General features: G+C 58.2%; 10 protein-coding genes across 10 annotated transcripts; 4 read left to right on the top strand and 6 right to left on the bottom strand.

Annotated features, from left to right (window-relative positions):
- Nucleotides 1–1,916: 1,916 nt before the first annotated feature.
- On the bottom strand, nucleotides 1,917–3,681 carry SCP_0413440 (hypothetical protein; the record flags this gene model as incomplete). The annotated part of the gene is made up of 4 exons (XM_027758069.1): nucleotides 1,917–2,526; nucleotides 3,119–3,184; nucleotides 3,244–3,443; nucleotides 3,496–3,681. The coding sequence occupies 4 exons, from the start codon at nucleotides 3,679–3,681 to the stop codon at nucleotides 1,917–1,919; spliced, it is 1,062 nt and encodes a 353-aa protein (XP_027613870.1).
- A 1,136-nt stretch (nucleotides 3,682–4,817) lies between these two features.
- Nucleotides 4,818–7,063, bottom strand: SCP_0413430 (Biofilm and cell wall regulator 1; the record flags this gene model as incomplete). Its single annotated transcript, XM_027758068.1, has 3 exons — nucleotides 4,818–6,355; nucleotides 6,414–6,754; nucleotides 6,807–7,063. 3 exons carry the CDS (start codon nucleotides 7,061–7,063, stop codon nucleotides 4,818–4,820), a joined length of 2,136 nt encoding a protein of 711 aa, XP_027613869.1.
- A 2,085-nt stretch (nucleotides 7,064–9,148) lies between these two features.
- SCP_0413420 (hypothetical protein) lies at nucleotides 9,149–9,992 on the bottom strand (the record flags this gene model as incomplete). The annotated part of the gene is made up of 2 exons (XM_027758067.1): nucleotides 9,149–9,863; nucleotides 9,922–9,992. 2 exons carry the CDS (start codon nucleotides 9,990–9,992, stop codon nucleotides 9,149–9,151), a joined length of 786 nt encoding a protein of 261 aa, XP_027613868.1.
- Nucleotides 9,993–11,966: 1,974 nt separating this feature from the next.
- On the bottom strand, nucleotides 11,967–13,858 carry SCP_0413410 (Lariat debranching enzyme; the record flags this gene model as incomplete). The annotated part of the gene is made up of 8 exons (XM_027758066.1): nucleotides 11,967–12,082; nucleotides 12,151–12,451; nucleotides 12,500–13,009; nucleotides 13,066–13,151; nucleotides 13,219–13,340; nucleotides 13,467–13,550; nucleotides 13,607–13,797; nucleotides 13,853–13,858. The coding sequence occupies 8 exons, from the start codon at nucleotides 13,856–13,858 to the stop codon at nucleotides 11,967–11,969; spliced, it is 1,416 nt and encodes a 471-aa protein (XP_027613867.1).
- Nucleotides 13,859–14,126: 268 nt separating this feature from the next.
- SCP_0413400 (Ribosome production factor 2 homolog) lies at nucleotides 14,127–15,312 on the top strand (the record flags this gene model as incomplete). The annotated part of the gene is made up of 4 exons (XM_027758065.1): nucleotides 14,127–14,140; nucleotides 14,192–14,324; nucleotides 14,386–14,622; nucleotides 14,677–15,312. 4 exons carry the CDS (start codon nucleotides 14,127–14,129, stop codon nucleotides 15,310–15,312), a joined length of 1,020 nt encoding a protein of 339 aa, XP_027613866.1.
- Nucleotides 15,313–15,669: 357 nt separating this feature from the next.
- On the top strand, nucleotides 15,670–17,501 carry SCP_0413390 (hypothetical protein; the record flags this gene model as incomplete). The annotated part of the gene is made up of 5 exons (XM_027758064.1): nucleotides 15,670–15,673; nucleotides 15,732–15,765; nucleotides 15,821–16,264; nucleotides 16,371–17,430; nucleotides 17,487–17,501. 5 exons carry the CDS (start codon nucleotides 15,670–15,672, stop codon nucleotides 17,499–17,501), a joined length of 1,557 nt encoding a protein of 518 aa, XP_027613865.1.
- A 1,182-nt stretch (nucleotides 17,502–18,683) lies between these two features.
- SCP_0413380 (hypothetical protein) lies at nucleotides 18,684–19,531 on the top strand (the record flags this gene model as incomplete). Its single annotated transcript, XM_027758063.1, has 4 exons — nucleotides 18,684–18,713; nucleotides 18,761–18,907; nucleotides 18,962–19,398; nucleotides 19,447–19,531. The coding sequence occupies 4 exons, from the start codon at nucleotides 18,684–18,686 to the stop codon at nucleotides 19,529–19,531; spliced, it is 699 nt and encodes a 232-aa protein (XP_027613864.1).
- A 121-nt stretch (nucleotides 19,532–19,652) lies between these two features.
- On the bottom strand, nucleotides 19,653–20,011 carry SCP_0413370 (hypothetical protein; the record flags this gene model as incomplete). The annotated part of the gene is made up of 2 exons (XM_027758062.1): nucleotides 19,653–19,741; nucleotides 19,810–20,011. 2 exons carry the CDS (start codon nucleotides 20,009–20,011, stop codon nucleotides 19,653–19,655), a joined length of 291 nt encoding a protein of 96 aa, XP_027613863.1.
- Nucleotides 20,012–21,147: 1,136 nt separating this feature from the next.
- SCP_0413360 (hypothetical protein) lies at nucleotides 21,148–23,664 on the top strand (the record flags this gene model as incomplete). The annotated part of the gene is made up of 10 exons (XM_027758061.1): nucleotides 21,148–21,424; nucleotides 21,486–21,574; nucleotides 21,633–21,735; nucleotides 21,791–22,060; nucleotides 22,118–22,180; nucleotides 22,237–22,286; nucleotides 22,342–22,476; nucleotides 22,554–22,663; nucleotides 22,724–22,848; nucleotides 22,898–23,664. The coding sequence occupies 10 exons, from the start codon at nucleotides 21,148–21,150 to the stop codon at nucleotides 23,662–23,664; spliced, it is 1,989 nt and encodes a 662-aa protein (XP_027613862.1).
- Nucleotides 23,665–24,295: 631 nt separating this feature from the next.
- On the bottom strand, nucleotides 24,296–24,915 carry SCP_0413350 (hypothetical protein; the record flags this gene model as incomplete). The annotated part of the gene is made up of 2 exons (XM_027758060.1): nucleotides 24,296–24,574; nucleotides 24,637–24,915. The coding sequence occupies 2 exons, from the start codon at nucleotides 24,913–24,915 to the stop codon at nucleotides 24,296–24,298; spliced, it is 558 nt and encodes a 185-aa protein (XP_027613861.1).
- Between the last annotated feature and the right edge of the window lie 2,147 nt (nucleotides 24,916–27,062).

Below are 27,062 nucleotides of genomic sequence, written 5' to 3'. Positions count from 1 at the left end.
ACCTAACCCTAACCTAACCTAACCTAACCTAACCTAACCTAACCTAACCTAACCTAACCTAACCTAACCCTAACCTAACCTAACCCTAACCTAACCTAACCTAACCTAACCCTAACCTAACCCTAACCTAACCTAACCTAACCTAACCTAACCTTGTTCGCCGCTTCTCGGGACTGCGTCCCGGCGGCTCACAAGTGGATGTTTGAGGATGAAGGAATATGATCATCCAAACTCGCATTCTTTCTCTCCATCCTTATATGCGCACACACTGATCATCTCTTGGCTCACACCTCTTTTTTCTTTTTTCTTTGTTTTGCGCACAAGCATATTTGGTGAGACAGGTTCCGCACACTGCAACGAAAATGGCCGTCTACGACGGCCACTCATGGCCAGCGTGCTTCGCCCCCCCCCGCGCCACCTCGCCTGTGCAGTCATATGTGCCTCTCCGCGCACGGTCGTCCGCGACGGCCACGCAGGTCAGGGGCCCCTCAGCCAGCGCTAATGATGGTGCACGTGCCCTACGGCACGGTCCGTAGGGTGCAGCAACAGTCCCCTTCCCAAAGCGGACACCTGTTCCTGGCCTCGGCTCAGGTTTAACTCAGACCTGGCACTCCATGCAACTCGAACGGTCGTCTACGACGGCCACTCATGGCCAGCGTGGTTCTCGCCCCCCCCCGCGCCACCTCGCCTGTGCAACCACCTGTGCCTTTCCACGCATGGTCGTCCGCGACGGCCGCGCAGGTCAGAGGCCCCTCACCAGCGCTAGTGATGGCGCACGTGCCCTACGGCACGGTCCGTAGGGTTCGGCAATGGCCTCCTTCCCAAAGGGGACGCGTACCCCTAGCGTCCGCTCGGGGAACCCCCACCCTAGGGTTGGGGTTGCCCGCCCTCAGCGACCCTACGCTCGTCCTAGGAGGCCTCATAACCTGTACATGGTGTACAGTATTCTGTATGCAATCTATAGTGGTCTGTATGCAGTCTATAGTGGTCTGTACGCAGTCTATAGTGGTCTGTATGTGGTCTATAATGGCCTATAGTGGTCTGTATGTGGTCTATAGCATTCTGTATGCGGTCTAGAGTGGTCTGTATGCGATCTAGAGTGATTTGTATGCGATTTAGAGTGGTTTGTAGTGCTCTGTATGCGGTCTGTAGCATTCTGTATGTGGCCTATAGCATTCTGTATGTGGCCTATAGCATTCTGTATGCGGTCTAGAGAGGCCTACAATACTCTGTATGCGGTCTACAGTTATCTGTATGCGGCCTACAGTCACCCCGGGTCACCTCCGACACCTCGGTCACCTGGTCACCTGGTCACCCGGTCACCTTCGACACCTCGAACACCTGGTCACCCGGTCACCCTCGACACCTCGAACACCTCGGGTGACTCCATAAAAGGAAGGTGACTTGCTATATATGGGTGACACCCGACACCTGAAACGATACATCTGTTTTTCTGATAAGTACTGTAGGTTCACATACTGTATGTTGTAGTACGCGCATAATTGAGGCTGGGTTGTGAAAATAGTTTTGCTCCATTATTACAGGCCCTTGTTATCTGCACCCCATGGAGCATGTTTCGACTAATGACGCCGCGACATCCGTAGTCCCAAATATTTTGGACATATGACTGAAGCTTGTATGTATTCCATCTCCTGAAATATGCAGGAAGTCGCTAGTCAGGAAAATGTAGAAGTACTGAGGTATGTAATGCGGGCGAAAAGAACAGCCAGTGTCCTCGTCCAACATCGATGAGGCATACATGTGTGCGACAGAAGAACAACAGGAAGGCGAAACGACGACACGAAGAAAAAAAGAATACACGTACTACCGTACGAAAGCGACGCCGCCCGCTAACCAATTAGATACAGATAGATATTCTGCCTTCCGTCCATAACACCGCCCCCGCCCCCCTCCGATCACACCTGCAAGAAGTCCGTCCTTAACGAATCGGCGTCGCCCTTATGCGCCTTCTTAAACGGCGACGACGCCAGGAACCCCCGGGTATACGTCGTGTGCCCGACCCCGCTGCCGCTGCCACTGCCACTGGCCGGCGAAGTCCCGCGCTCCTCCTCCTCCTTCTGAACCTCCTTCTCCCGCACGATCTTCTCCTCCAGCTCGCTCGCAAAGCTCCCCTCGTGCGTCGGCGAGCTCATCGGCAGCAACATGTGCACGTACCCAGCCCCGCCGCCCGCCCCCACGCTCGACACGACAGCGCCCGGCGGGGGCGACGCGCCGTACAGGTTCGCAAGGGATCCAGTGGCGAGGACGGGCGCGTGCGCGATGTGCCCCGAGCCCTTGGGCATCGCTAGAGGCACGCTATAGCGGAACTGGCGCGGCCGCGGGGTGCGGAAGCGGCCGCGGCGGCGGAGGAGGAAGTATGCGGCGAGCGCCAGCAGGAGCAGCCCGAAGAGAGCGCCGAAGAGCACGGCGAGGATGAGGGCGACGTTGGTGGGCGAGGCGTGTGTGGTGGGCGAGGGGGACAGACTCGGGGTGGGGGACTGGCTGGACGAAGTGGACTGACTGGCCCTGTGGATGTGTCAGCGACGAAACCTGGATCTGACGAAGAACAAAGTAAAAGGACGATGGAGTATACAAGATGTTCGGGAAAAGATAAAGATCAGGAGTCATAACAGGAAAGATGTATGACGATCAAAAAATCTTCCAGCAGCCAGCAGCAACGATGGGACTATCAGATGTGCATCACCGCTGAACCGGAGGAAAATGGGGAGGCGTACACAGCCAGTGCGGCAAATCAAAGGTTTGACGGCGAGAAACGGGGGGCACACAGTCTCGAACGGCGCGAAACTGGTGTGGAGGCACGAAGCGATACCGCACGTTAAAAAAAGCACAGCGCCAAATCGCCAGGAACACAAGCTCACACCAAGATACGTCACACACATCTGCTGTGCGAGAAGCCTGAATAAAGTAGGAACGATTGGCGCTAGGCACATAGCGCCAGCTGAAGAGCGCCAGAAAACGAAAGGCACCTGAGCGCGAAGCCGCATTCGAACTTCACGGGAGAAGCACGCGCGAGACGCGCTCACGCGCCGCTCATCGGGATAGAGACAGCCAGACAGACACAGACACAGCAAGGAAGGAAGAAAGAAAAAGAACATACATCCACGGGGGCACCAGCGTCGCCACAGCCCCTGATGACGTCGGCATCGGCGTCGACCCATTCGCACTGAGCACCGCACTCATCAGCCAAGCCCGGACCGCAAGCCGAGCAAGCAGTAAGCGCACCTGCTCTCAGCCTGCGTGATCTCGAGGTAGTCAAAGTCGACCCACGGGCCCTCCGCGCTGAGGTGCGCGGCGAACGAGATAAAGTGCTCCGCGTCCTGCGCGAACGCGTTCTGGAAGAGGAGCTGCTGGTACTCCATCTCCGAAGCGTACGCGGATATGTTCACCATGACGAAGTTGTCATACTGGACACTGTAGTTGCCCTGCGAAGCGACCATCAGCGCAAGGGAACGTACAAGCGGAGGTGCGACGTACGTGCCCGGGGCCCTTGGAGCCATAAAGCACGACGGCAGAGCCGGAGAACGTGAAGTTGACGGTGGCGCCGTCGGCCTCGGCGACGTGGTAGGTGCCCTGGAAGAAGGCGGGGTCGGCGGCGGGCTGGATCCCCCAGTCGGAAGAGTAGACGAGCTCGGGGGATGAGTCGTCCAGGGAGAAGTTCATCGGCGTGCTGTCCTGTGCTCTGGCTCTCGCGGGGGCGCGGCGGGCATGGGGCTGGGGACTGCTGCAGAGATGCTAACCGCGGTCGTCGCTCGTCGGGTGTGTGAGCGAGAAGGGCGCTCACAGCTGGCAAACAGATAGCCAGGCGGTGAGAAGAGGCCAGGAAGAGCTCCTGCCAGTCGGCGTCGGCGAGCGTGGTAGGAGGTGAGTAAAAACGAAGCTCTCCTGATGGAGGAAGGGTGATCCGGCGAGTGATCATCTTCGACAACTGTCGCAGGATATTATGTCCATCAGCGCCTCTTCTGGGCTATCGTCTATCGTTAGCCGTGTTCAGTCCTGTGACGCGTCGGTCGACGAGGAGAACGTCGGGGGCGACGCGCGGGGTTAGTCAGCGGCCAGTGTTGTTGCGCATCAGGATGCTGGCGGCGCCTCGCGACGTGACGGTTGGAGGAAGTTCGTAGCACGCGGACGTCCACGATCGGGCTGTGTGGGCGATTACCAGATCGCATCGTGCTCCCTGCGCCACAGAGATGATATTCTCTGAAACCTCCGCGGATTCCGACTTGATAGCTGTAGAGGGGTAAAAGAGACAGTGCGACAGTGTTGACACCCAATTTGCATGGTCAACGCTGAGCGGATTCCCTCTCGCATCTCCGACATTAATTTTATTCTACAGCAACCCACCGTAAACAACGCCAGCAACTCTACGCGCGCGCAGGGTAACCGCGGTACACTAAGAATATCGACAAGTAAACGAGCGACGGTCGTAGCCAATCCAAAACGATTTAAAAACTGCATGTATCTACAACCAAAAAACCCGGGGGCCCGATCCAAGGAAAACCAAAAAAAAAGAGGAGATGTAACACGAAAACACGAAAGTGTCGGATTAGAACTGTGTATAGACCATGTAAGCTATAGCGTGATCACGAACAGAGTCAGAGTCTGAGATGTGGTATACAATATATACGTGTAAGTCAGTGGACGAACAAGACCGTCAAGTTTTGCATCGCGCATAGCACAGCAAGAAAGGACAACGAGCGGGAAAAGAACGCACGCACGCACATCCCGCCCGACCTGTTAACGCCAACGCGTCCAACAGGACAGGCAGCAATAAATACCACCGCGACGCAGCTACGCCCTCATTCCAACGGCAGCGGCGACTCGTACTTGATCATTCCCGCAGGGCTGCTCCCCTGCACTCCGGGGACTCCCACCAGGTCCAGCGGATCCCCCGCGTCCATCATGTGATACGCTCCGTCCATCATCGCTGCGTGGTGTCGATACGCCTCCTCGGAATCCCGCCCGAGCGTCGTCCCACTCCCATCCGGGTACCCTTGCGCCGGCCCCTGGAAGTACGGGTGAGCGTCCGCCGGGCCCTGCTGTCCATGCGGGCTGATGCTGGGGCTCGGGCTGGGGCGCCCGTGCTGCGTACCCGCGCACGGGTGCTGGTAGTCCACGTACTGCTGCGGGTGGAGATACGCCTGCTCCGAGCGGCGGCCCTCGCGCTGCGCCTGGCGGAGGCGATCGTGCTGCTGGCGCTGCTGGCGGTGCAGCTCGTGCGAATACCGGTGGGCTTGCGCGGCGATGGGCCCCTGGAGAGTCGGGAGTGGGAGTGGGTGTCCGATCGACGAGTGCGAGCTGCGCGGCGCCAATGCAGAGTCCGGATGTGGTGGTGGGCCGCGAGTCGGGCCCGCCTGCTGCTGCTGCTGCGGGTACGGGAAGAAATGGTCGAACGGGGGCTCCATCTGCATCGGTGTCATTGCAGAGCTCCATGACGGAGAGGCGCCGAGACTGGGGCCGAGAATCGGCCCCGTAGTCGTAGTTGTTGTTGTAGTCCCCGCCGTAGAACTCCCCGACGCGCCCGCCGCGGCTAACTGCGCGGCCAGCATCTCCTCGCTCACGCGGGCCATCATCGTCTGATCCCGAATAAGGTCGCTTGCGAGGATTGGCTGGGAGGCCCGCGTGCGCAGCTGCGGATGCGTCCGTGGCTGTTGCAGTGGCGGGAGCGTGGAAGGAAAATGGGGAGTCGTTGTATGCTCCCCCGGGAGACGTCGGCTCGCGTTCATATCCTCCTGCATCTGCTGCTGCTGCTGCTGCTGCGCCGCCGCCAGTTCCGAGTCGGCGTAGTGACTCGCCGGGACGTCCATGGGCATAGGGTGGTTGTGGAAGTGGTAGTTCTGGTCGTAGCGGAGCCATTGACGGTACTGCTCCAGCTCCTGCAGGGTAAAGAGCGGGGTAGTAGTATGCAGCGGGAGCGGTTCCGGGGCGAGTGGCTGTGGATGGCCGTCGAGCATAGATGCCATATTGGGATGGGGTAGGTAAGGGTAGTACATGGGAGTGAGTGAGGGGTTGCTGGAGCTGCTGCTGGTGAGATGGCGGGGCGGGGAAGGGGGGTGGCGGGAGAGGGAGGGCGCGAGCGAGGGATGAGGAGACGACGGCAGCGAGTGGCGGGAGGGATCGGGCGGGGTGTGCCGCAGGGCCGTTGCCAGATCCGGGGCGAACCCCGACTGGGATGTCGGGGAGACTGAAGTTGAAAGAGGCGTAGGAGGGGATCCGAAAGGACTGGCCGGGGTGCTGGTGTGACTGGGCGGCTGACGCTGCTGTGGTAGCAGAGGCGGGTGACTGCGAGGATGCGGTGGGGGCAAGAAAGGACTGGCCGGGATCACGAAAGGAATGGCTGTTCGTGGGGCGGACGGCGGGGCGGTCGACGTCGGAGGTCTGTACGTGCCATGTACTACTCCCGGTGTGATAGCCTCCCTCGTAGCCGGTGCTGGTGCCGGGGCGCTGATGGACGGGCGGAAGGACGTGCGAGGGCTCCTCCTGCTTGACCGAGACGTGATCGGCGGCATCGGTGAGGGCGGGGTCAGGCGCGGGAAGCTGGGCGCGCTTCCCGCGGGCCGGGGCGCCCTTGTTGGCGGCGGTCATGCTGGCGTGGAGCGAGGTGAGCTCGTGCATCATGCGCTCGTTCTGGTCCTGCTTGTCGGCGTGCACGGTCTGCGCATGCTGGCGGAGGTTGTCGAGCCGGGAAAATTGCTTGCTGCAATGGCAGGTGAACGGCCGCTCCCCGGTGTGTTTCCTGCGGGGGATGTGAGAATAAGAGCGGGGAACGCAGCGGACGAGGAGCGTACCTGATGTGCCTGGCGAGATGTTCGCTCCTACTGAAAACCATCCTGCATTCGCCGTAGCCCCTGCACTGGAACGTCTTGGCTGGAGCGGCGCGGTATCGCTTGTTGACGCCGACACCGGCCGGCGCAGCGGTGGACGCGGCGGGGGGGCTGGCGGGGGGCGGGGGCGGGACGGCGGGCTGGGCGACAGCGGCAGCCATGTCGGGACGAACGTCGTCGTCGTCAGGGGGCGAGTTTTGCGGGGACTTTGAGTTGTCCATGGGCCCGAGTTGAACCAACGCAGAGCATCCTAAAAGGTGCCTGACCTCACAATTAAGGCACGGCGGAGTCCCAATCTGCCCGTTCCCTCGGGCCAGGCACGCCGGCTCCGACTCTTCGAGACTTCCTCACGTCGATCTCCTCCGTATGTTTTTTCTTATGTTCTCTCTAGCTCACCGCCCCACGTGCTACGCGTACGCTGTTCGTGTTAGGTAACAGCGTAACTTTTCTGACAGTGCGCGGCGCGCTGCCCAATTGACCTCGTCTGCAGCTCGCCGTCGCGTCCCAGACCAGTCCGCACGGAACTCTGCAAACGGCGCGATTCGCCCAGCCGTCGAGAGCCTCCGTCTGGCGTCCATCCGTCCATCACGCTTCGCCGCCAACACAGCAATCTCGCACGACTCGTCCTCCGAGAGGTTGGCCGCTGCTGTCACGTCGTGCTCAGACGTGCACAGCTCCCGTTTGGCTGCCCTTGTCCCGCGCGTCCTCGGAAGAACCTCCCCCGGCGATCTCCACCCACACTTGTTCCCAGAACAGCAACCCCGCCCCACCGGCCTCTCGGCCCTTCCCTCCGCTCACCGCGCCGCCCCCATCGCGCACGCAGCCTCGCAAAGCCACAGGCTCCTCCCAAGCTTGTTCTCCATTCGACCTCATCCTTGTCCTCTGCGTGAGCGAGCACGTCGCCGCAGCGTCAGATTTTCTCTGGAACACCGGCTGATCATCACATCACCCACATCTTCCTCCGCCACGTTCACGGAGTTTCCTCCGCGCTCAGCGAGCACCAGTCGATCAGGGCGGATTTACAGGGGCACCAGCTCTCTCCCCCCCCACGCTGCTCTCAATCGTCCTAATCCCTCGCTCTGACGCCAGGCGCTTGCGCCCACACCGTACGCGCCGAACAGTATCCCGTTTTCGACACTCGCGTTCTGAGCGACCAGCGCCCGCGGGTTATCTCAGCCTGTTATCCACGGCCATGGCCAGTCGCGCCCCAGCGGCTCTACAGTTCTCCAGCCGCAGCTGCTCTCGAGCCTTGCTGATACGATGATACCGTCTGTCCAGGTGAGACCACCACCGCGGCGACGTGCCGGACGTCCCACGTGAGTTCGATTCCTGCATACCGAGATAGAGATACCCCGCCGAGTGGCGCCTTTGGCCCGAAACGTCCTTTCGTTCACGCACACTGTGAGAACACGCACGCAGCGTAGTCCACCGACCGACGCGATCGCGCAGCAATATTTGCGACGCGAACACGCACAGCGAGCCGATGTGGGTGTCTATGTACGCCCACCGTGACCGCTCCAGATCCAGACCCGCGTCGAGGACAGCAGCACATGCTCCGCTCCGTCCCTCCGCAATCCGACGCCACAAGCTCCAGCCCCCGCGCCTCCACCCGCCAGTGTGCCCGAACAAGCAAACACCTCCATTCCAGACGGCGCTGCGACGCCCCGAGAACCCCCCACGGCTCCTGCAAATTTTTCCCCCCGATGGTACCGACGCCTGACACATCCTCCTTGGCGTGCGCAGAACCATAACGAAAGGAAAAGAAAAAAAAACATACGCCGCGATAGGTGCGCGGGTCAACGATGAGCCGCACCGCGCGCGATACAGGCAGCAGGCCCAGGCCCGGCGGACACGGCCCATCTGCTCACCGCCGGCACGTCCACGGTGCCAGTGCGGCGACGCCCGGTGCGTCCCGGCGCCCAGATGCAGCGAGATCGATGAGCGCGCGCGGAGACCCCAAGTGTCCCTTAATACCCCCCCCCGCTCAACGCACGCGCGAAACGATCTGCCAGATTCGACCCGGTGGCAGCGCAGATTCGCGTCCGCGTCTGTGCAGAGAAAAAAATGGCCCTGGACAGCCACTCAGTGGGGCTGGGCAGAGCGAAGACGAAGACGAAGGCGTCGGAGGATGACGGTGGCCTGGCTCGCGCGTCTTCGGTCGAATGGCCGGCCTCTGATTTGTGCGCGAGACTTGAATGGGAGGACGAGACGGGGCTCGGGATGAACATGCACGGGCGCATCGAGAGCAGAACGTATCACGCTCAAGCCGTCCCCGGATTCGCCACACGGCGGTTCTGTCGACGCACCTAGCCTGCCTCGCAAGTTCGTCTTGAGTCGAACGACCGGCCCATGGCTGCCTCTGATTTGTAGTGCACGAGAGTTGAACGCAGGACAAGACGTCGCACCGCGTGCGCGGACATGCGTGGACGCATCTCGAGCAGCTTGGGCGCGTTGGCGCCGTCCCCGGATTCGCCACGTATGCGGCTCTGGGCTGCAGTGACGAGAAAGACACGGCACCAAGCCTGGCTCGCGACGACCGGCCCAAACGGCTGCCTCTGATTTGTGCGTGAACTTTGAATGGAGGACGGACCGTCGCACCGCGTGGCTTGGAGTAACAAGAGCACGGACGCATCTTGGGCAATTGGTGCTCGTTGGAGCCGTCCCCGGATTCGCCACGTACGCGGCTCTGGGCTGCGCCATACCCAGTGACGAACCTTGAATAGAGGACGGAACGTCGCACCGCGTGGCTTGGAGTAACACGAGCACGGACGCATCTCGAGCAGCTTGGGCGCGTTGGCGCCGTCCCCGGATTCGCCACGCACGCGGCTCTGGACTGTAGTGACGAAGACGCGGCACCAAGCCTGGCTCGCGACGACCGGCCCAAACGGCTGCCTGTGATTTGTGCGCGAGACTTGAATGGAGGACGGACCGTCGCATCGCGTGGCTCGGAATGAGAAGAGCATGGGCGCATCTTGGGCAACTGTTGGAGCCGTCCCGGATTCGCCACACGGTGGCTCTGGGCTGAGCAAAGCCCATCGGCGCGAGTGAGGAAGACGCGGCATCGCATGGTCCGACATACCTTGCGGCGCAGAAGCGGTTGAGACTCCACGCGCCTTGCGTTGGTGGACGTTGAACGGACGGATCGAACATGTATAACAAACGGCCCCAAGGTCAGCGGATCAAACAAAAAAAAACAAGGATGCGGCGGGCGTACTCGGGCGAGGGTATGTGGATCGAGAACCAGCTAGGAGAGTCCCACAGAATCACCGGACCAAAGCTTATCATCCTCTCTTGCAGCGAAGAAGCGTGTTCCAACGAGTGCGAGGCTCAGCACCGCCCCCACACGGTACACCTGGGCGGCGGCGCAGTCGGAGCTCGCACTCCTCCGCCGCGGCGAGTTTCAATATCATTCTTCAGCATCGAGAAGGTTGGATTGGAACGGGGCACTTTGAACGTGTGGTACATAGCATCGTGATCTCGCGCGACCGAATAACACCAGATCTAGAATCGCTGATTCATTCCGACGCGTGGATCATACAGATGCAGAATGATGGTACCGTGCAAGCATTGGCGCGAAGGAACTGACAAAACCTAGACAGCGCAGCAGATGAGACTTGGTGCCGCAAAAGACGGAATGATAGTCCTTGTGCGCTTACCCAGGATTAAGCTACCGCCGTGTAAATTATCGACGCCGCTATTGGATGCGAGCAAAACATGAAAACAAAGTTAAAAACCTTAGGGGGTGCGACGAACCAATGATATGGCTTTGATACCCTCGCGATTGGGAGAACCCCACTGCACGAAACTATGGAGTAAAAATGACATTCAGGAAGATCCATCCAGGCAGGTGAAAAACATGAGACACGTTCACGGGAGAGAACGGATTTTTCCGACATACGCTCCACTGAGACGCCGATTATCATGTATAAATAATCGGTGCACGCAACGGCGTCATGACAGATGGCAATGGCTTGAGCCGCAAGGCGCTCATCCGCGGTTTTCGTGCCCATCAAAACAAGTGGCTCTCAGGTTCCCCTCCAGCTCCGAGAAGCGCGAATTCTTACCGCAAGTTCGTGATCAATAACAGACCAAAGCTGCCCGTTCCTCCTCACGTTTTCTCCCATTCTTCCCTTCTTCGTCTTCCTTTGTCAGTTGTGCCCGTACATTCATGGGAGCTGCGGCGCGTCAACAATCAGCCTGACCTGGAAGAACAACAACCCACACCACATGACAAGACAAGACAAGACACGGACGAGAAAAATGCTCCTGGGCAATGGATGCCGAGGCCTGCTCTATTCAGCGGGATACTCACGCGATAGTATGGACCGCCACTGGCCCTGCGAGCCCAAAAGTTTCTGGAAAGGGCAAGGAGGAGAAGGTGATGCGAGCCAGCGCTGCTCTCAAGACTCCAGTGCAGCGTAAGCTTCATGCATAGAGTTGGCATCGAAGGCCGTCTAGATTGAATGTGCATCAGATTACACGGGGATCGCGAAGAACGTCCTCAAACCTTACCGTATCACGGAAAGTCGACGCGGCGGATGGACATGCGACCGCAGCATCAACTTCTGGTGTCAGCAATAGATAGTTAGGGGACATGTCTTGTCAGTCGTGCACGCAGAAAGATTTTTTGGTACACAGAACAACCCCCGCGTTATCGCGAACGTACTCACCGTGCCGTGCTCTGAGAAAGAGACCACGAGAAATACAAAGATCACCAATATTGGTCGTGCTGATTTTAGCGATGTCTCGCAGGCCTTGTGAGCGGCCCTCGGATGGCCACGATTTGATGCGGAGTACACCACCACGCTTCGGCAAGGAGTCGGTCTGCATCGCGAACTTGTTTCAGAACGAGCAGACCGTTCACGCGATGGGCGCGGTGTTGAATTGTTGGCGCCGGACAGTTGACGTGGCAAGCCAAGGCCGTTGAGTGATCGCATTGAGTAAACTTGTCATCACGAAACACGAACACACTCTGTAAACCATCCGATACTGCATCGGCCTGTCAAAGTAACTTTATGTGCGTCGAGTGCAAACCGGTGGGCGTGCAGGGAACTGTCATATGCAGACACGGATATCCCGACAGATATCCCGCAGGGCGGAATGAACGGTAGAATTATTTTAGACCTAATCAGTAGGGACATGAGACGGGTGGGAAGACAAAGACGGCGGCGGGTCGATTCTGTTCTCGATACCCAGCATCGCACAGAACGCGGCGGTCTGTGGGTTCGGATAATGCGGCGCTGCACACGGGTTGGTGAGTCCATGACAATATCGATGCGGCGGGGACGCTGCGTGCTTGAGCACTCACGTTGTTGCTTCAGTGCCGCACCCTCCGAACCCGGGGCAGGCGCCGTCATCACGAACTGCTGACACTCATCTACGCTCTTCTCCCTATTGCCTTCAAGCACGTTACTCCTCACCCACTCCAGCTCGCGCCGTACCGCCTCTCGAGCCTGCGCCTCGTCTGGAAACGGAATTTGCGAACGGTTGACAGACATGTACGGATGGAACGCCCTCGTGATCGCGAGCCACTCCGCGTCGTACGCGAGCACTGGTCCACTGCTGTTCGACGGAGGGGTAAAGGAAGCAGGAACGGGGACATCGACGATCTACAGGAGAAGGTTCAGCTGAGTTACCACTCCCTCCATGGAACTTACCTCCAAGAATTGCCGCCTCGGCAGGCACTTGTCGAGCGCGAGGAACTTCGTCTCAGCTGGCGGAAGTGGTGCGGGGGGCGGAGCAACGATGTCTTCTTCTTCGTCATCGAGCACGATCTCGTCGGAGTTCCGTGGAGCCGCCGCGACGTCACCGTTATTTATGGGGGACACCTCTGCCTCAGCTTCCGTCGTTCCGGCCTTCTCGTCATCGTCATCGTCGTCCTCGATGGCAATTTCATCGGGGTTCTTATCTACAGCAGACGTCCCTATACTCGCTCCGCTCGCCGTTTCGTGCACGACGCGCGCCTCGAACCGACAATGTAGGTGCGCGGCGAACCACCATTCGGGCTGCAGCGTGTGCAGGAGGCCCATCATGGGCGGAGAGCCGAGCGCCCCCTTCTTGATGTCCTCGCGGAAGTACGGCTTGCGCCGGAGGAGCTCGGGGAGGTTCCCATGATGCTCGATGGACTGCGGCCAGTCGTGTGAGAGAAAGATGGTCGGGGAGGACAGCTGCAGCATAAGTGAGGTTCAGCACTCGGAAAGCGCGGTAGGCGCATGAGACGCACGAGTGATAACTTGCGGACGTTGAACTCGCGAATGTGGTAGATGCTGCGCATCGAGCCGTGGTTGTAGGGTACGCGCTCCCAGTGGCCTGAAGTGTCGTAGTACAGTCTTAGCTGTCTGTCTATTTGAATACTTTGTCACAGCAAGAAACCCACCCTGTCGGAAATCTTGAGGCTTAAATATACCCGATGCGCCCGCTATACGGACTCCGTTGACTTGGACGCATCCGGCGTGGCCGAGAAAGTAGATATTTGGCGCAAGCCAACCGCCGTGATACCTGAGATAAATAAATTAGTTTCCACACGAATACTCGTCAACTAATTCCAACACTGCCGCTCTGTGCCATAAACACGTTTGGAAGCGTACATGGCAGAGTATGAAAGAACCATGAGATGGCACTCACAGCTCCCAGAGGTAATTCGACGCCTCGTGGTTTCCCCCAATGACGATGGTCAACACCGGTGCGGCCTTCTCGCCAGTATAATACCTACACCCATGCATCAGGATAACCACCGCATCAGCAAAACGACGGCGCCCACCTACTTGTAGAAGCCGCCGAGCTGGCGGTACTTGTCTGGAACGGCCATGCACTGGAGGTCGCGGTGGTTGCGGACCGCCTGGAAGTCGCCGCATATGAGGAGCAGGTCGACTTTGTACTTGTTCCGCTGCTCTAGTGCGCCGATTTGCGCGTATATCGCGTCGAGCTCGCCGTGGCAGCAGCCCTCGATTGCGATCTGCATGTGAACGTTGGGTGAAATGAGCTGCGCGTGTGCGTCCACCCTTACTCACTTTCATGGTTTTCCTTCGATAGGATTTGTGGACGCTCTTGGTCTTGGAGCGGTTTCGCGGCCGCGACGATGGCTTTGAGACAGTCGCTCTCTGGGTGGAAAACAGTCGGCGAGGCAGTGGTGTTGTCGATAAGACTCTGCAGTATCGTGACACGAACTGCATTCGAATGACGTTCATGCAGATGTCCACTTCGGCGCCTATGCACTTCGGTGCTTGCTTACGTACTTCTAGATTTTCTCCGCTCTTCCATCCCCAGCTTGCATAAGTACTCGCCATGTTGCGGACAGTGTATGTTTCATTCGACGATAAAGTCTTTTGCACCGCTGATTTTTTATGCAGAAAACCCAGAAATGCGCGGTCGAAGCGTGCGATGCAGGCACGCGAGCCCAAGGAAGTGGAGGACCCGCGCATTGCTATCTTCGTGCGGGGCACACATACGGGAGAAAAAGTCAGCGCAGCTATGAAGGAACTAGTACGCTCTCGCCCTGTCCGTTCCGACAAATTTCTGACCGTACCGAACGACTATGCAATAGATGTCGCTCAAGCGACCGAACGCCGTCTCGTTCTCGAAAAAGAATACTGTCCGGCCTTTCGAGGACGCTTCCTCGCTCGAATTCTGGGCGCAGAAGAACGACGCGAGCCTGTTTGTGGTGGGCCAGAGCACGAAAAAGCGGCCGGATGGGCTCACGTTCGTGCGCATGTTTGACGGGCGCGTGCTCGATATGTGTGAGGTGGGTGTAGACAACTGGGTCGGCATGGCTGAGTTCAAGGTGGGTCTTTATCTCATCTGGTTCAACCTTTTACATGATCTGACATGCTAGTAGACACCAAAAGCGACCCCGGGGCACAAACCACTAATGCACTTTGCGTCGGAGCTGTTCGATACGCATCCGCGGTTTATTCAGCTCAAGTCGCTTCTCATGGACTTTTTCAACGGCGAGGTCATCGACTCGATATGCCTCACGGGGCTGGAGCACGTTATCAGCGTGTCGCTCGCGCCCACGCCCGCCTCGCTAAACTCGACTACGGCGACAGATCCATCGGCGTCGTCAAAGGCGCAAGACTCGTTACTACCAAAAGTACATGTGCGCGTGTACACGACTCGGCTGCTGGCGTCCGGCACGCGGATACCGCGCGTGGAGCTGGCGGCCATGGGGCCGTCGCTGGACCTCACGCTGCGGCGACACACGGAGGCGGACCCGGAGCTGATGAAGCAGGCTTTGAAGCGGCCGAAGATGCGGAAGCAGGACGTGGAGAAGGGGCTGGGAAAGAAGCGGAAGAACATGGAGGTGGACGAGATGGGGGACCTGCGGGGCAGGATACACGTCGCGAAGCAGGACCTGGGGAAGCTGCAGACGCGGAAGATGAAGGGCCTGAAGGCTGCGAGGGACGTGCCAGAGGACAGCGGCGACAGCGAGGACGAGGGGAGGTCAACGAAGCGGAGGAGGCAGTCGCAGTGATTGTATGCGCGCAGAGAGCGTGGAGAGCGTCGCTGTTGTTTCGGGGTTTGTCTCGGAGTAATCGTGTATTGTGATCAGGTGCACAAAGAAAAAGTGTTGTGATTACGTAATACTGTGCGGTAATGATCGTTTGAGTGATCTCCGTCGCTGAGCCCGGCTTTGAGCTCGTCGTCCATCTTCCCGACCGTTCGCCCGTCGCTGCCCTCCTTCGTCCTCTCCTCGCCGTCGCGGTCGGCCCCAACATCATCACTCTCGTCGTCGTCGACGCTGGAAGTGCTCCCAAACCAATTCGTTCTCTCAGGACGATTCCACGCTCTTTACGCTAACTGCTTGTCGTTTTCTCGTTGATCATCCGCCATGTGTACGTCCCCGCGCATCGACTATCGTTTTTTACTCACCGTTGTGCCTGCGTTGACCAGCTCTCCCAACCTCATCGATCAGCCTCCCTTTCACGTAAGTTTCACTGCGTAGAACGCTATAACTCACCTCATTAACTGATATCTCATAGCCCCTTCCCTATATCTACTCCTACCCCGACGAGCCAATCCTCTTCATCTTCCTCCAGTTCCAGCCCTTCAAGCTCCTTATCTTCTTCTACTCCTCAGTCCTCGTCGTCCTCATCGTCATCCTCTTCTCCACCCCCTTCCAGCTCATCATCTGCTCAATCATCGTCCTCATCCGCATCCGCGTCCTCATCCTCGTTGTCCAGCAGCTCTGCCAGCACTTCTTCGTCTAGCCCTACCTCTAACTCTTCTTCCTCAAGTTTATCTTCGACGGGCTCGACATCGGTGCCGACTAGCTCCCTGACCAGTTTAAGCAGCACCTCGTCCACTCCGTCCTACAGCACCTCCCTGAGGTTGAGCACTTCAGGAGGTGTCGTCGTAACTTTGACCAGCACCGTTGGCGGCCCTGCGGCTACCGATGTCGCTAACAACGCCGTCGCCAGCAAGGGGTGAGTACCTCCCTTTTTTGGTTCTTCTATTCAGGTCATGAGACCAGACGTGTCACATGGCGACTGTCTAACGCTGCCCGCGATGTTGACCACTCACTCCCTCTAGGTTCTTCCATAACAAAGGAGCCGTCGCTGGGGTGTTCACCGTTGTCGGCCTGGTCGTAGCTGCGATCGTAGTCGCCCTCGTCACTACCGCGATCCGCCGCCAGCGCGCCAAGAAGTTCGACCACGATGTCGCTCTCGCCGCCGCAGAAGCCGCCGCCGGTGCACACGTCCCAGACTTCACGGACGACGACTACGGCTACCCTGAGGACCGCCGGGACTTTGGTGCCCAGAGTGGCTACTCGGACGCCAGCCACGGCACGTACGCGCAGCAGCCCATGGGACACGGTGAGAACTACAGCATGAGCGAGCTCCCGCCGTTCGACCCGTACGCCGGTCCCCTGGTCGCCGCGGGTGCTGCTGGCGTCGGCGCTGCTGCGGCTGCCAGTGTGCACTCTGCAGGCGCTGCTGGCGTCGGCGCTGCGGGCGTCAATCGTGTACGCAGCATGGGGCAGAAGCAGACGACGCCGTACAACGCGTTCGCCGCGCCTCCGCCGGTAGCTATGCAGGCTCCGAATACGTTCGCGGACACGCAAGGCCCGTACGGCCCGACCGGCAGTGGTTACGGTCTTCTCGAGGCCGCTGGCCTTGCTGGGGCGCCCGGGACAGAAGAACTCGTCCGCGGCCTGTCGCAGACGAATGCGAACCTCGCGCGGAATCGCAGCATGGGCGCTGCGATGCTCGGCGGAACAGCGTTGGCCGGGACGGGTGCGAGCTCGTCTGACCACGGCGCCTACCCCGCGAACTATACGTCTATGCCTGGAAATCAATACGGGTATTCTGCTCAGTCGAATCTTCAGCAGCCCCAGTCTGATGCGCACCTGGTCGCCATGGAGGATCCGTACGAGGGGTATACCGCACAGTCGCCGCTGCCTAACCCGTTCGGGGGTTCGACGTCTCCGGAGCAGCGTCCCCTTTCTGGTAATTCGACAACGCCTGATACCTCGGCCGAGAGCGGTGAGCGCGATGTGCCAGGTATTCCGTGGCATCAGGAAGACGCGAACCGCATGAGCATCCGCGACGAGGAAGACTACGGGTACAATGGTGGTAGACGGGTGCTGAAGGTAAGTACAGCTGCGCTTGTGCGGTTATATGCACGACTGATCCGCGTGTTTGCCAGGTCGCCAATGAGTAAATTATTTTCCCCGGCATCGCCGCGTCCTCCGTTCGGCACTGTCGCCTGCAGCGGAGGACAGGGACCAGCGGAGGACGGACCTTGTCGCCTGGGGTGCTTGCTGCCTTCCTCCCCCTTATTTATTCCGCTTTGCTATCCATCGTGCGTTTTCTGAGTCTGCTGGTGTGGCGCCCGCTGGATCGCGCACCCTCTCCCTGCTCGCGTTCTTCTTTCTAAGATATCTTATCTGTTCTTTAAATTTCTTGTTGGTTTGTGTTTTTCTTCCGGTTCCGTTTGGTGCGCTCAAGACTGGACAGTTTGAATTTCCATGTCCCTAGAGACTCTTACCACCCGCGTCGTCGCGTCGCTGCTACAGTCTGGATCCGTACTTAAAAATTAGAGCCTCGACTGTCAGCTAGGAGTCCTCTAGTCGTGTTGTTGCGAGTACTAGTGACTGTACCCGTCCGTTTGTTGCACGCTGTGTGTACGCCCCTTTCTGTGTTCTGCAATAGAGAATAGCAGTCGATTTACAGCGCTTTCAACAGGCGTAGCAAATTTCATGACGTTACGTATACCGGAGTCGGCGAGCGCTCGCGTGTCCACTCCGCACGCCGTGGCCTTGTCCAAGACTCGTCAGACAAGCAATCGATCTTACCCTGTAAGGATTACTAGTAATCCTTACAGGGTGAGCAAGAACTCGCACGTACGCCCTTAACATTCGTTGCTCGAGTGAGCTTACACATTCTAACACCCGTCCACAAGTAATCCGTGAAGAAGAGCAACACGTCGTTTCTGACGAAAGTATGAAGGGTCGTCTCACGGACCCTCATGGTGAGAATACTCCTGCTCGACAGCGCACCGTCTGACATAGGCCATATAGTGCTCCAAGCTGCCTGGGAGACGCCGTACAGCTGCGACTACTGGCACAGGTTTCTGTACTACAACATAAATATAATGGATCGACGAGGCGGGCATGCGAACTTTGGATGATGGAAACGTCACAGTGTGACGTTTGACGTTTCCATCATCCAAAGCTCGGGCACTGGAAGGTCCCGCATGGTCGACGAGCAAGCAAAGCTCGTCTTCACCATTCCATTCAACATTGGCAATGACGGTATGCTGGAGCGTTAACGTCCCATAAAAGTAAAGTTTCTAATTGAATACCGGCAACAGATCTAGACACGTTTCCTCTCCGAGACACAGATGTGGCCTACCACTTGCGTAGGGCACCAGGTATATCCCAGTCCGGCGACTTCTATTTCCTCATAAATGTTTTTTAGCGATGTGCAAGGCGGCTGGAACTCCTTCCAGACGGATTTCCCACCTATGCTGCACTCGTGTCTGCGTGGCATACATATCTCACAGAGGATCGAGCCCGCACCTCTGGTAGTTTGTACAGCGAAGTCACCGAGAGATGCAGAGCATCCGTAAGTATCTCAAGATCACTGGCGTGTATGGAGCACGTACTGAAGGTCTACCAGGAATTCTCGCGCGCAATTCTTGACACAGCCTCTCTAGCAATTCAGGCGCGCGACGCGCTCATCGAAGCGATCGATGGCAAGGTCATCGATCTGTCCAGTATAGGCCGGAACGACGTAAAGGTCGTGTTTTACTTCGACGGGGCAGACGACACTCTTTTCAAAGCAAGGCACCTCAACAGCGGAATACACCTTCACCCCTTCTGCACGTGCCTCGCCCGTATCTCAGTCTCCGCTCTGCTCACGGTCTTTCTTTCGACGGACGCGGACATCGCGCCATTGCCCCCTGTGAGCGGGCCATTCATTGCTGGGTCGTTCCGGCAGGCCCCGATTACGGAGACGCCTTTCGACTGCTCGCCCGCGTTCCCTCTTCGCGCGGCCACGCTGACACTCCAGGACATCACGTCGCTTCACTTCCTTGCGCAGTTCGGGCGCCCTCTGTAGGTCCTTCTTTCCCATGTGTTCTGCGTGTGCTCATGTAGTTACAGGTTCTGGACTCTACTAGGTACCGGTATTCTGTCCGGCAGGATCGTGAGTGTGTTACATCTGGCTACCCCTCCGAGCCGTTACTAGTGGAGGTCGCGGGGCAGGAACAACACTGGGCTAATCAGGATCAAGACCGGTCTCTTCGCAAGGTCCTGTGCAACCTCGCTGAGCAAGGTGGCCTCTCGAGGACGAGCGTGCGCGGGGGGCTTTATCCCTTGTTCTGGCGTACGACGCTGCGCTCGGAGTCATACCGATCAAGGAGCCCGTGCGCTACAGCCAGGGTTGTCTCCTCATCGACTTCATCCAGGCGCTATTCACCACGGGACGCGCCGACCAGATCCTCAACGCTCGCCCCGACAACATACCGCTGGACTCAGAGCTCGGGAGGCCCTTCTGTGCAGCGTTCGCGCGCAGGTGCGTTTCACCCACTTTGGTGTGCTGACCGACGTGCGCGGCGTCTGCACGGTGGGGGTGCTGGGCGAATACCTGCGGTGTATGGCGTTCCTCTTTGTCCAGGTCAGGCGGCGAGCGCCGGTTGGTGCACGCGAGCCCTGTGCTGTCGACCATCGAGCGTTCCCGAGATGTTTCGCTGTGCCGGACGGGCGGCGGTACATCTCGCTCGTCATGGAGCTCTGCGTACAAAACGCCGCCATCGCGGCAGAGAGGAAGGCATGGAAAAAAGATAGGACACAGGTTGCTCAGACTATGCAGCCCGACATCGATGCCCCGCAGGTGCCTCAATCCGACTTGGAGGGGGCGAACCGAGAGGAAACTAGTGGACCTCGCGTCCATCCTCGCGTCCATCCTCGTTACTCTATCTACGTCTTCGGGTGGTGTACAGGGCTGTCGAGTTGCGAGAGATAGATGCCTTTGGATCCTTGTGCGCGCCGATACACGCAGGAGCAAAACGACGCAGGAAGCAGTGCGGCACATAGAGCCGTTCTAGACATTCAACAACGCGTCTTTGGGTTGGATCGACTTGCCGAGCATTGCTGCGAATGCATCCGCACAAGATCGACAAAGCTGCCGAGCGATTTTCGATGTGGACGTGGACGCGGACGCGGAAACTAAACGGAGCAGCAGGTACGCAATTATGCCTCCACATCTTAATAACGTCGGCTGGGTGTATACCGGAGGTGACTAACCTATCCCTCAGGATTCAGAATCAGTGGCGGACGATCTCGACGTGGACGCATGAACAGAACCGAGCATCGATTGGAGAAATATGCCTCGAGACCCGTCCATTCTACAGGATTCGGGTGAGCATACGGACGAAGATGACGCGCACCGAAACGATGCGGACAATAATGATGCGGACGAAGATATGCATGACGGCTCTGACTTTAGTTCTGTGTAGGAGCCTATGGCTAGACCCTCTGGTCCCAGGCGATGAAACGTCACGGACTGCGAACGGTCTCATTGCAGCCAGGTAATTTCCTTGCATTTCCGAGATGAGACTTGTCCCATGGTACTGAGTGGTAAAATCGAACCATAACATACGTACCTCGACTGTGTGGATACAGCGTGAATCAGAGCAACATATTATATCGTTTCACTTCCCCCCCGTCAGCTACAAGGGTTGTCCGTATCTTGAGGGATCACAGTATCTTGCAGACTATTGCAAGCACGTGGTAGGCGGAGGCGATCGATTCGATCGAATACACTCACTGCCCGCCACACCCTCGACGGTCGACGCGAGAAACATGTCAGACCCGGCGTCGGACGATGCGCTGGAAGACAGTCAGGACGTGGTCGACCCGACGTCCGAATATGCTACTAGTAGTAGCCAGGACACGCAGAGCACACAGCTGGCGAGCTCACAGTCATCCCAAGAATCCGAGGATCTTGCGCACCTCTGGGGTTGCCTCTACCCATACAATGGCTCCAAGAGGATCGAATTCCAGCGTGAAAACATCTCCTATACACTTGGGCGCTCAAGATCCAACGACGTTGTTCTTAGTAAGGACAATCCTCTTGTTGGTGAGTGGCAGTGCATGTTTATGTTCTTGATTTTGTGGGATTAAGGCATCATGGTGTGTAGGTAAATGTCACTGCTCCATCGATTGGAACGGGAAGGATGGCCAAGATTCTATAGTTACTATCTACAATTTTTCTCCCAACGGCACTTTTGTACGTCCCACGTGCACGAGATGTCAAAGTGCTGCTCTGAGTCATTTGCTATGTTCAGGCCAAGGACGGAGAAGTTCCAAGCGAAGGTGTCGTATTGGACGATGGGGACGACATAGTCTTGGGAACCAAAAACGGTAAGAAACCGCGTATGAACGAATCAAGTACGTTGTAACCATGTAGTTTGTATGTGTGCGGCGTTTCTCACAGTTCGTATAGGATACGTGTATCATCATCTTGCCGATTGGAAACCGAGCATCCGCAACTTTTACCGACTTGGTAAACGGTTGGGTTGGGGCGCATTCTCGACAGTCGTGTATGCAGTCCACAAGACTGATGGGATATACGCCGTCAAGATTTTGAAGGCCGGAAAAGTAGATCGGGAAAGCTACGAGAGGGAAATTAGCATCCTATCCCAACTTGAACACGAGAATATTTGCCAAATCAGGGAGGTTTTTGAGAGTGGAGAGGGCAAGACCTGGCAACCCTGTACGTGCGATTTGTTATCGTTTCTCTCAATGAGGCTAATTAACCCATTAACTCCAGATATCGTAATGGAGCTCGTTGAGGGTGGCGATCTCGCAGCGCACCTCGATGGCGGGGCATTATGTGAGCACCCTGTACGTTTGGTTCACAGATTCTCTCTTACTTCCGATATTCTCTAGTTGAGGGTGAAGCGCAACACCTTACATGTCAGATCTGCGATGGTGTTGCTGTGCGTGCCATCCAATTTTCCATCCGTGTTTATGGAAAAGTTGAGTTTTCACCAGCATTTCCACGAGCTTGGGATCACCCACCGAGACCTAAAACCAGCCAATATTCTGCTCACGAACGACGAGCCGCCCAAGGTCAAGATCGCCGATTTCGGCTTAGCTAAGGCAGTAAATTCGAAAGAGTTGCTGAAGGTTAGCACCGCTCCATGCCGCCAACAAGAGACATACCTAATATTGTGAGGCTCGCGTTTGCCGGGTGCGCTTACTAGAGTATGTGCGGCACGCCGGCTTACTATGCTCCCGAGTTGTTTGCGGACAACAAAAAAGGGTACGACAACCGTGTTGACAGCTTCTGTATTGGTGTCATAGTCTTCCAGATGTGTGTTGAGGTTTTCCGCGTAGTTTGAGATGCTCTGCTGATGCGCGCTCCGACGTGCAGGTTGACTGGGTCGCTCCCTTTTAAAAGGTCTGAAGACCCGGACATGGAAACAAAGGAACACGTAACCACTCGAGAAGTCGAATGGCATTCGTGGAATAACCAGGAACCCAAATTGAGCAATCAAGGTTTGTTCTCTGCGATCATTCACAAGGGACACTCACCTAGCCTACGCAGCGGGGGACTTTGTCGAGTGCATGGTACAGAAGGATTACAATGAGCGGTACACTGTCGCCGAAGCGCGGCATCACCCATGGCTCACTGAATTTGTCGAAGAGGATGACAATGATGAGCCTCTCCTTCCTGAAATTAATGAGGAAATCGGCGGGCAGGCTATATCCCCAGGTGGTTCTCAGTCAACCCTCCGTGATGAGGCGAATCTACAGGCCACATCTACCGTGCACGACTACCGAGTCAAATTGGAGCAAGTCTGTGACATACTGCAAAGCCAACGGCACCCTGAAAGTTATGGCGACGTGTATGCAGACGACATAGACAATACCTCCATTCCCGATTCGGCAACCCCAAGTGCCCCGGGCACACGCAACAGCACGCCTGCCACCATCTGGGGAGCCTACGAATCTATGTTACAACCCCACGAGGACTATAAAGATCTCGGCGAAACGTCTGCAGCCGGCGCAGGCAACGATTCCAATCGCAACTTAGTCACCTCGAATGCCTATGGTACGCGCACCAGCACGCCTGAGACCGTGCAGTGTGACGATGATGGCATTCCCGAAATTTCCTCATCCTCATCGGCGCGGCAGGCGGCCAACCTAATCCTACTTGGGAAACGCAAGTCGTCCTCCCCATCTCCAGAGATGGAGCAGCCGTCGCAAGGTGGGAATGGTGACGAGTCCCCGACGAAGCGCCTCCGTACCTCTGTGGGCGGCTCCAGCATCATAGCTGCGAGGGGTGGCTCACCGGTGCCGTCGCTCGACTAGGAGCTGCGATTATGCCGCATCGTGCGTTGTGTATGATTTTTCACGGCGTTCTTTCGCGGCTTGTCTTTCGAATGTTTGGTATATCATGAACGATCACGTTTCCTCTATGTCACTGTTCAATGTATCACCATCGTTATTTGAGTGTTGTACGTATAGTATGTATTATGGCACCCTCAATTTTGTTAGGTTATAAAGAACTTGACTTGGCAGAGTGAAGATCTTTGCGCTGGGGTATGCTTGCAACGATGCTCCTGGCAGAGGGAGCTGATGGCAAGGTTTCTGGGTGAAGAACACAAGTGGGGTGCACACTATCTGTGTGACCACGTACGTACGTCCGGATATCCTGAGTCACGAAGTTTGAAGCAGAGTATCTACAACTGCCTTTGGAAGACTACGTGCTACGTCCCGTTTTCGTCGCTGCGCTGATGTCTATCGGTCGTATCGCTTAATCTATCATGATCCCCTGCAAAAGTCCAACACATCACACAACGTAGTGCTTCCGCGTGCTCCCATCCGATGGGATCCGGAGTGTGCATGAGCAGAGGGCCGTCTATATCCGAGTCCAACTCTATTCGCTGGTACGCGACATCGAGAGCTGCGAAGCCTCAAAGCCTTACACTCCCAGGCTAGGCTACATGCGCGACATGACCCTCCTCAATCCCAAGACATCACCACCGCCATTCCCGCTCGGATACGGAAGCTGTATATCATTGCGGACGAACCGGCGCGGTCGACGAGGGTGCGCAGATATGCATGACTCTGGGCTGTTCCAGTATCTGCGCTGGCATCCCCTCGTCTCGTCTTCCCGCATCGGTACAAGTCGACTCCTCCAGGGCACGCCCTGGTGTATGAACCTGCTCCCGCTAGGGACTTCAAGGAAAGCCCACTCCAGGTGCACGTGCGCGCTCTCCTAGGCAAACAAATCGTCGTCAGCCAGACGCACGAGGGCGTCGTCGAGGGGTCAAGGTCCACCCGGAGGGGCGGATGAACGGGTGCACGCAGACGGCGACGGGAGTCGTCGTTTTGTTGTTCTTCAGAGTACCTGGGCTCCTCGGCTCCCGATATAACTTCCACGAACACACCCTTCTGCAGACGTCCGCACCGCTTCGCACGCACTCGCTCTTGGTACGAAGGCGAGGTGCAGGAGCGCTCGCGCTCGATCGCCTCGATCGCTCCGCCGATGCTCCCGTTGCAGGCCCGCGCGCCGACGAGCACCAGTCTTCGTTTGCGTCGGCGCGCCTTGGCAGGCATGCACGGACGAGCAGACGCGTGCGCACGTACGTGCTGCTGCGGCGACAACAACAACATGCGCTTGCATATCATACCCTGTGCAGCACCGGCCGCGTTCCGCAGCGTGTGGGCTACATTTCGGTTCACACCAGGCCCTCCATGCGGTGCGCATGCGCGTGCACCCGTGCTCGTGTATCTCCAGGTGGTGGCGACTCGATGGTACACGGCGCGCATCTCCCCATCGTGACGGTGCTACCGAGCGAGCGTCCGAGTGCGTGTGCTCGGGGTGCGGGGTCAGCGCGTCGGGAGGATCACGCCGACGGAAGCGTGCCCTCGGAGTCGCGTACCCAGCATGGCCCTCTGTGGGACAGACTGTGTAAGGGGCGACGCCTTCTTCAAAATGGAATCTAATGGCCAAAAGCAAAAGTCGATTCTCGCGATCGTGCACGCAGGACCAGACGCGAAACGCGAACACGAATATGAGCCGCGCCGCGCCGCACTGCACCGCGTTGGCACATGGATGGCGGGACGGGGAAGGGTACAGTGTGCTTCGCGTTTGATTCTCCACCGCGTCTCCTGCGTGGGGTACGCGCGCGCGGACGCTGCGATATGGAGTCTGTGTCTGTTCACGTCGACGACCCGAGGACGGCACGGGTTTTGCTGTGCACGTCCTAGATATCCATCTCAGCCGACCCATCTCGTCTCCCTCGCCCGAGCGACCTACCGACTCTCGTCGGACGGAGAACGACCGTCACCGACCATTGCATGACCCAGAGCCGGACGCCGCGCGCCGGGACGCACACGCAGTCCTGCGAGCCCGCGCGGCTTCTCCTTCCTGTGCGCGGCTATGCGAGTCATGTAGCAGCGGTCGGCGCGCCTCGAGCGCACGAACCGGCCTATTCGTATTCTTCTCCGGGGCTTCCCAGGGTCTCGGATGTGGTAGGCGGCCAACCCTCCCCCCCTGCGCGTCCTGAACCGCCTTCAAAAAGTCCTCGATCGACGCCGTACGCCGTCACGTTGAGCTGCAGAACGTGGCCGGGCCTTCAAATCGACCGCAGCCGTTCGATAACTTGGCCCTGGTCGGCTCGCGGGTCGCGCTTCACAGAATGGGAGCGGAGGTGACCATCCCTTTGGTATCCCAGATAGAGCCAAACAACGTCTTCCGGCGTTGACAAATTGCAGCACAACCTGTTGGCCTCGCTCTCCTGGCCACTGGCCATCCTAGCCGTGCTCGCCACGCCCGCGAAGACCTGCAAAAAAAAAAGGGGGGGGGACTCCCATTTGCGGTCCCTTTCAGTCGACGAAACCGCGCGACTGCGACGGGGGAGGAACCAGACCAAAGTGCTCCGGCTGGGACGTTGCCTGCGGGTAATCCAGCAGGCGTAGCGCGCTTGGTCGGCGAGCGGTGGGGGCCGGGCGCGGAGCACGTCGCGGAGTACATGCCTCGCGTACTCGCGACTCCTGCGGCGCGCACGGATGTTGACGCGTGAGTGGCCGAGATACGCGACGCGCGCGCGCGCTCCAGGCGAGTTTAAGATCATGCACGGAGCGTGTGCGTCTGCGCGTTCGAGATATGCGCGCAGCCGCTGCCGGTCATCCTCCAGATCTGCGCGAGATATACCGGGCGAGGCGGTGAGTGCTGCGTTCCCGCCGTCGTGCCCTGCGCCCCCTGCCGGTCACCCACGGGGCGCCCGTCTCTACCACGGCCAAGCCGTCCAGTGGAGCGAGGACGCTCACCGCGCGCGCGCTCGGGTCCTCCGGCGATCCAGAGGTGCTGCGCGGGAAGCGCTTCCGGCTACGGCGGGATGCAGAGGACGCAGGCGTGTACGAGATCGGCGGGTACAGCAGAGCTAGGGGACGAGACCGATGTGCTGGTCGCCGACGTCGACGCGTCGGATGACCCTCGGCGAAGACGACTCGGAGATGAGAGCCGTGCTGGCGGAGAGTGAGCATTTCGCGGTGTGACGGGCCATATACTTGCACATTTCCTTGTGTTCCTTTTCGTTATTCCTCTGCGGAGATATCATACCAGGTGACGTCGCCGTCGCCTCCTGTGGGCCCGGTTCTCTGGTTGACAGCCGCGACTGTGGCATTAACGAGCATCGACCGCCTTTTCCTCGCCCCCGGCGTCGGACGTCCGCGCGCGGCCGTTGCGCAGCGCCAGAGGC

Source organism: Sparassis crispa (assembly GCF_003851025.1).
Source record: "Sparassis crispa DNA, contig_000003F, whole genome shotgun sequence".
Lineage (NCBI taxonomy): Eukaryota > Fungi > Basidiomycota > Agaricomycetes > Polyporales > Sparassidaceae > Sparassis > Sparassis crispa.
Note: the sequence above shows the minus strand (reverse complement) of the source record. Positions and strands in the feature narration are given on the sequence as shown.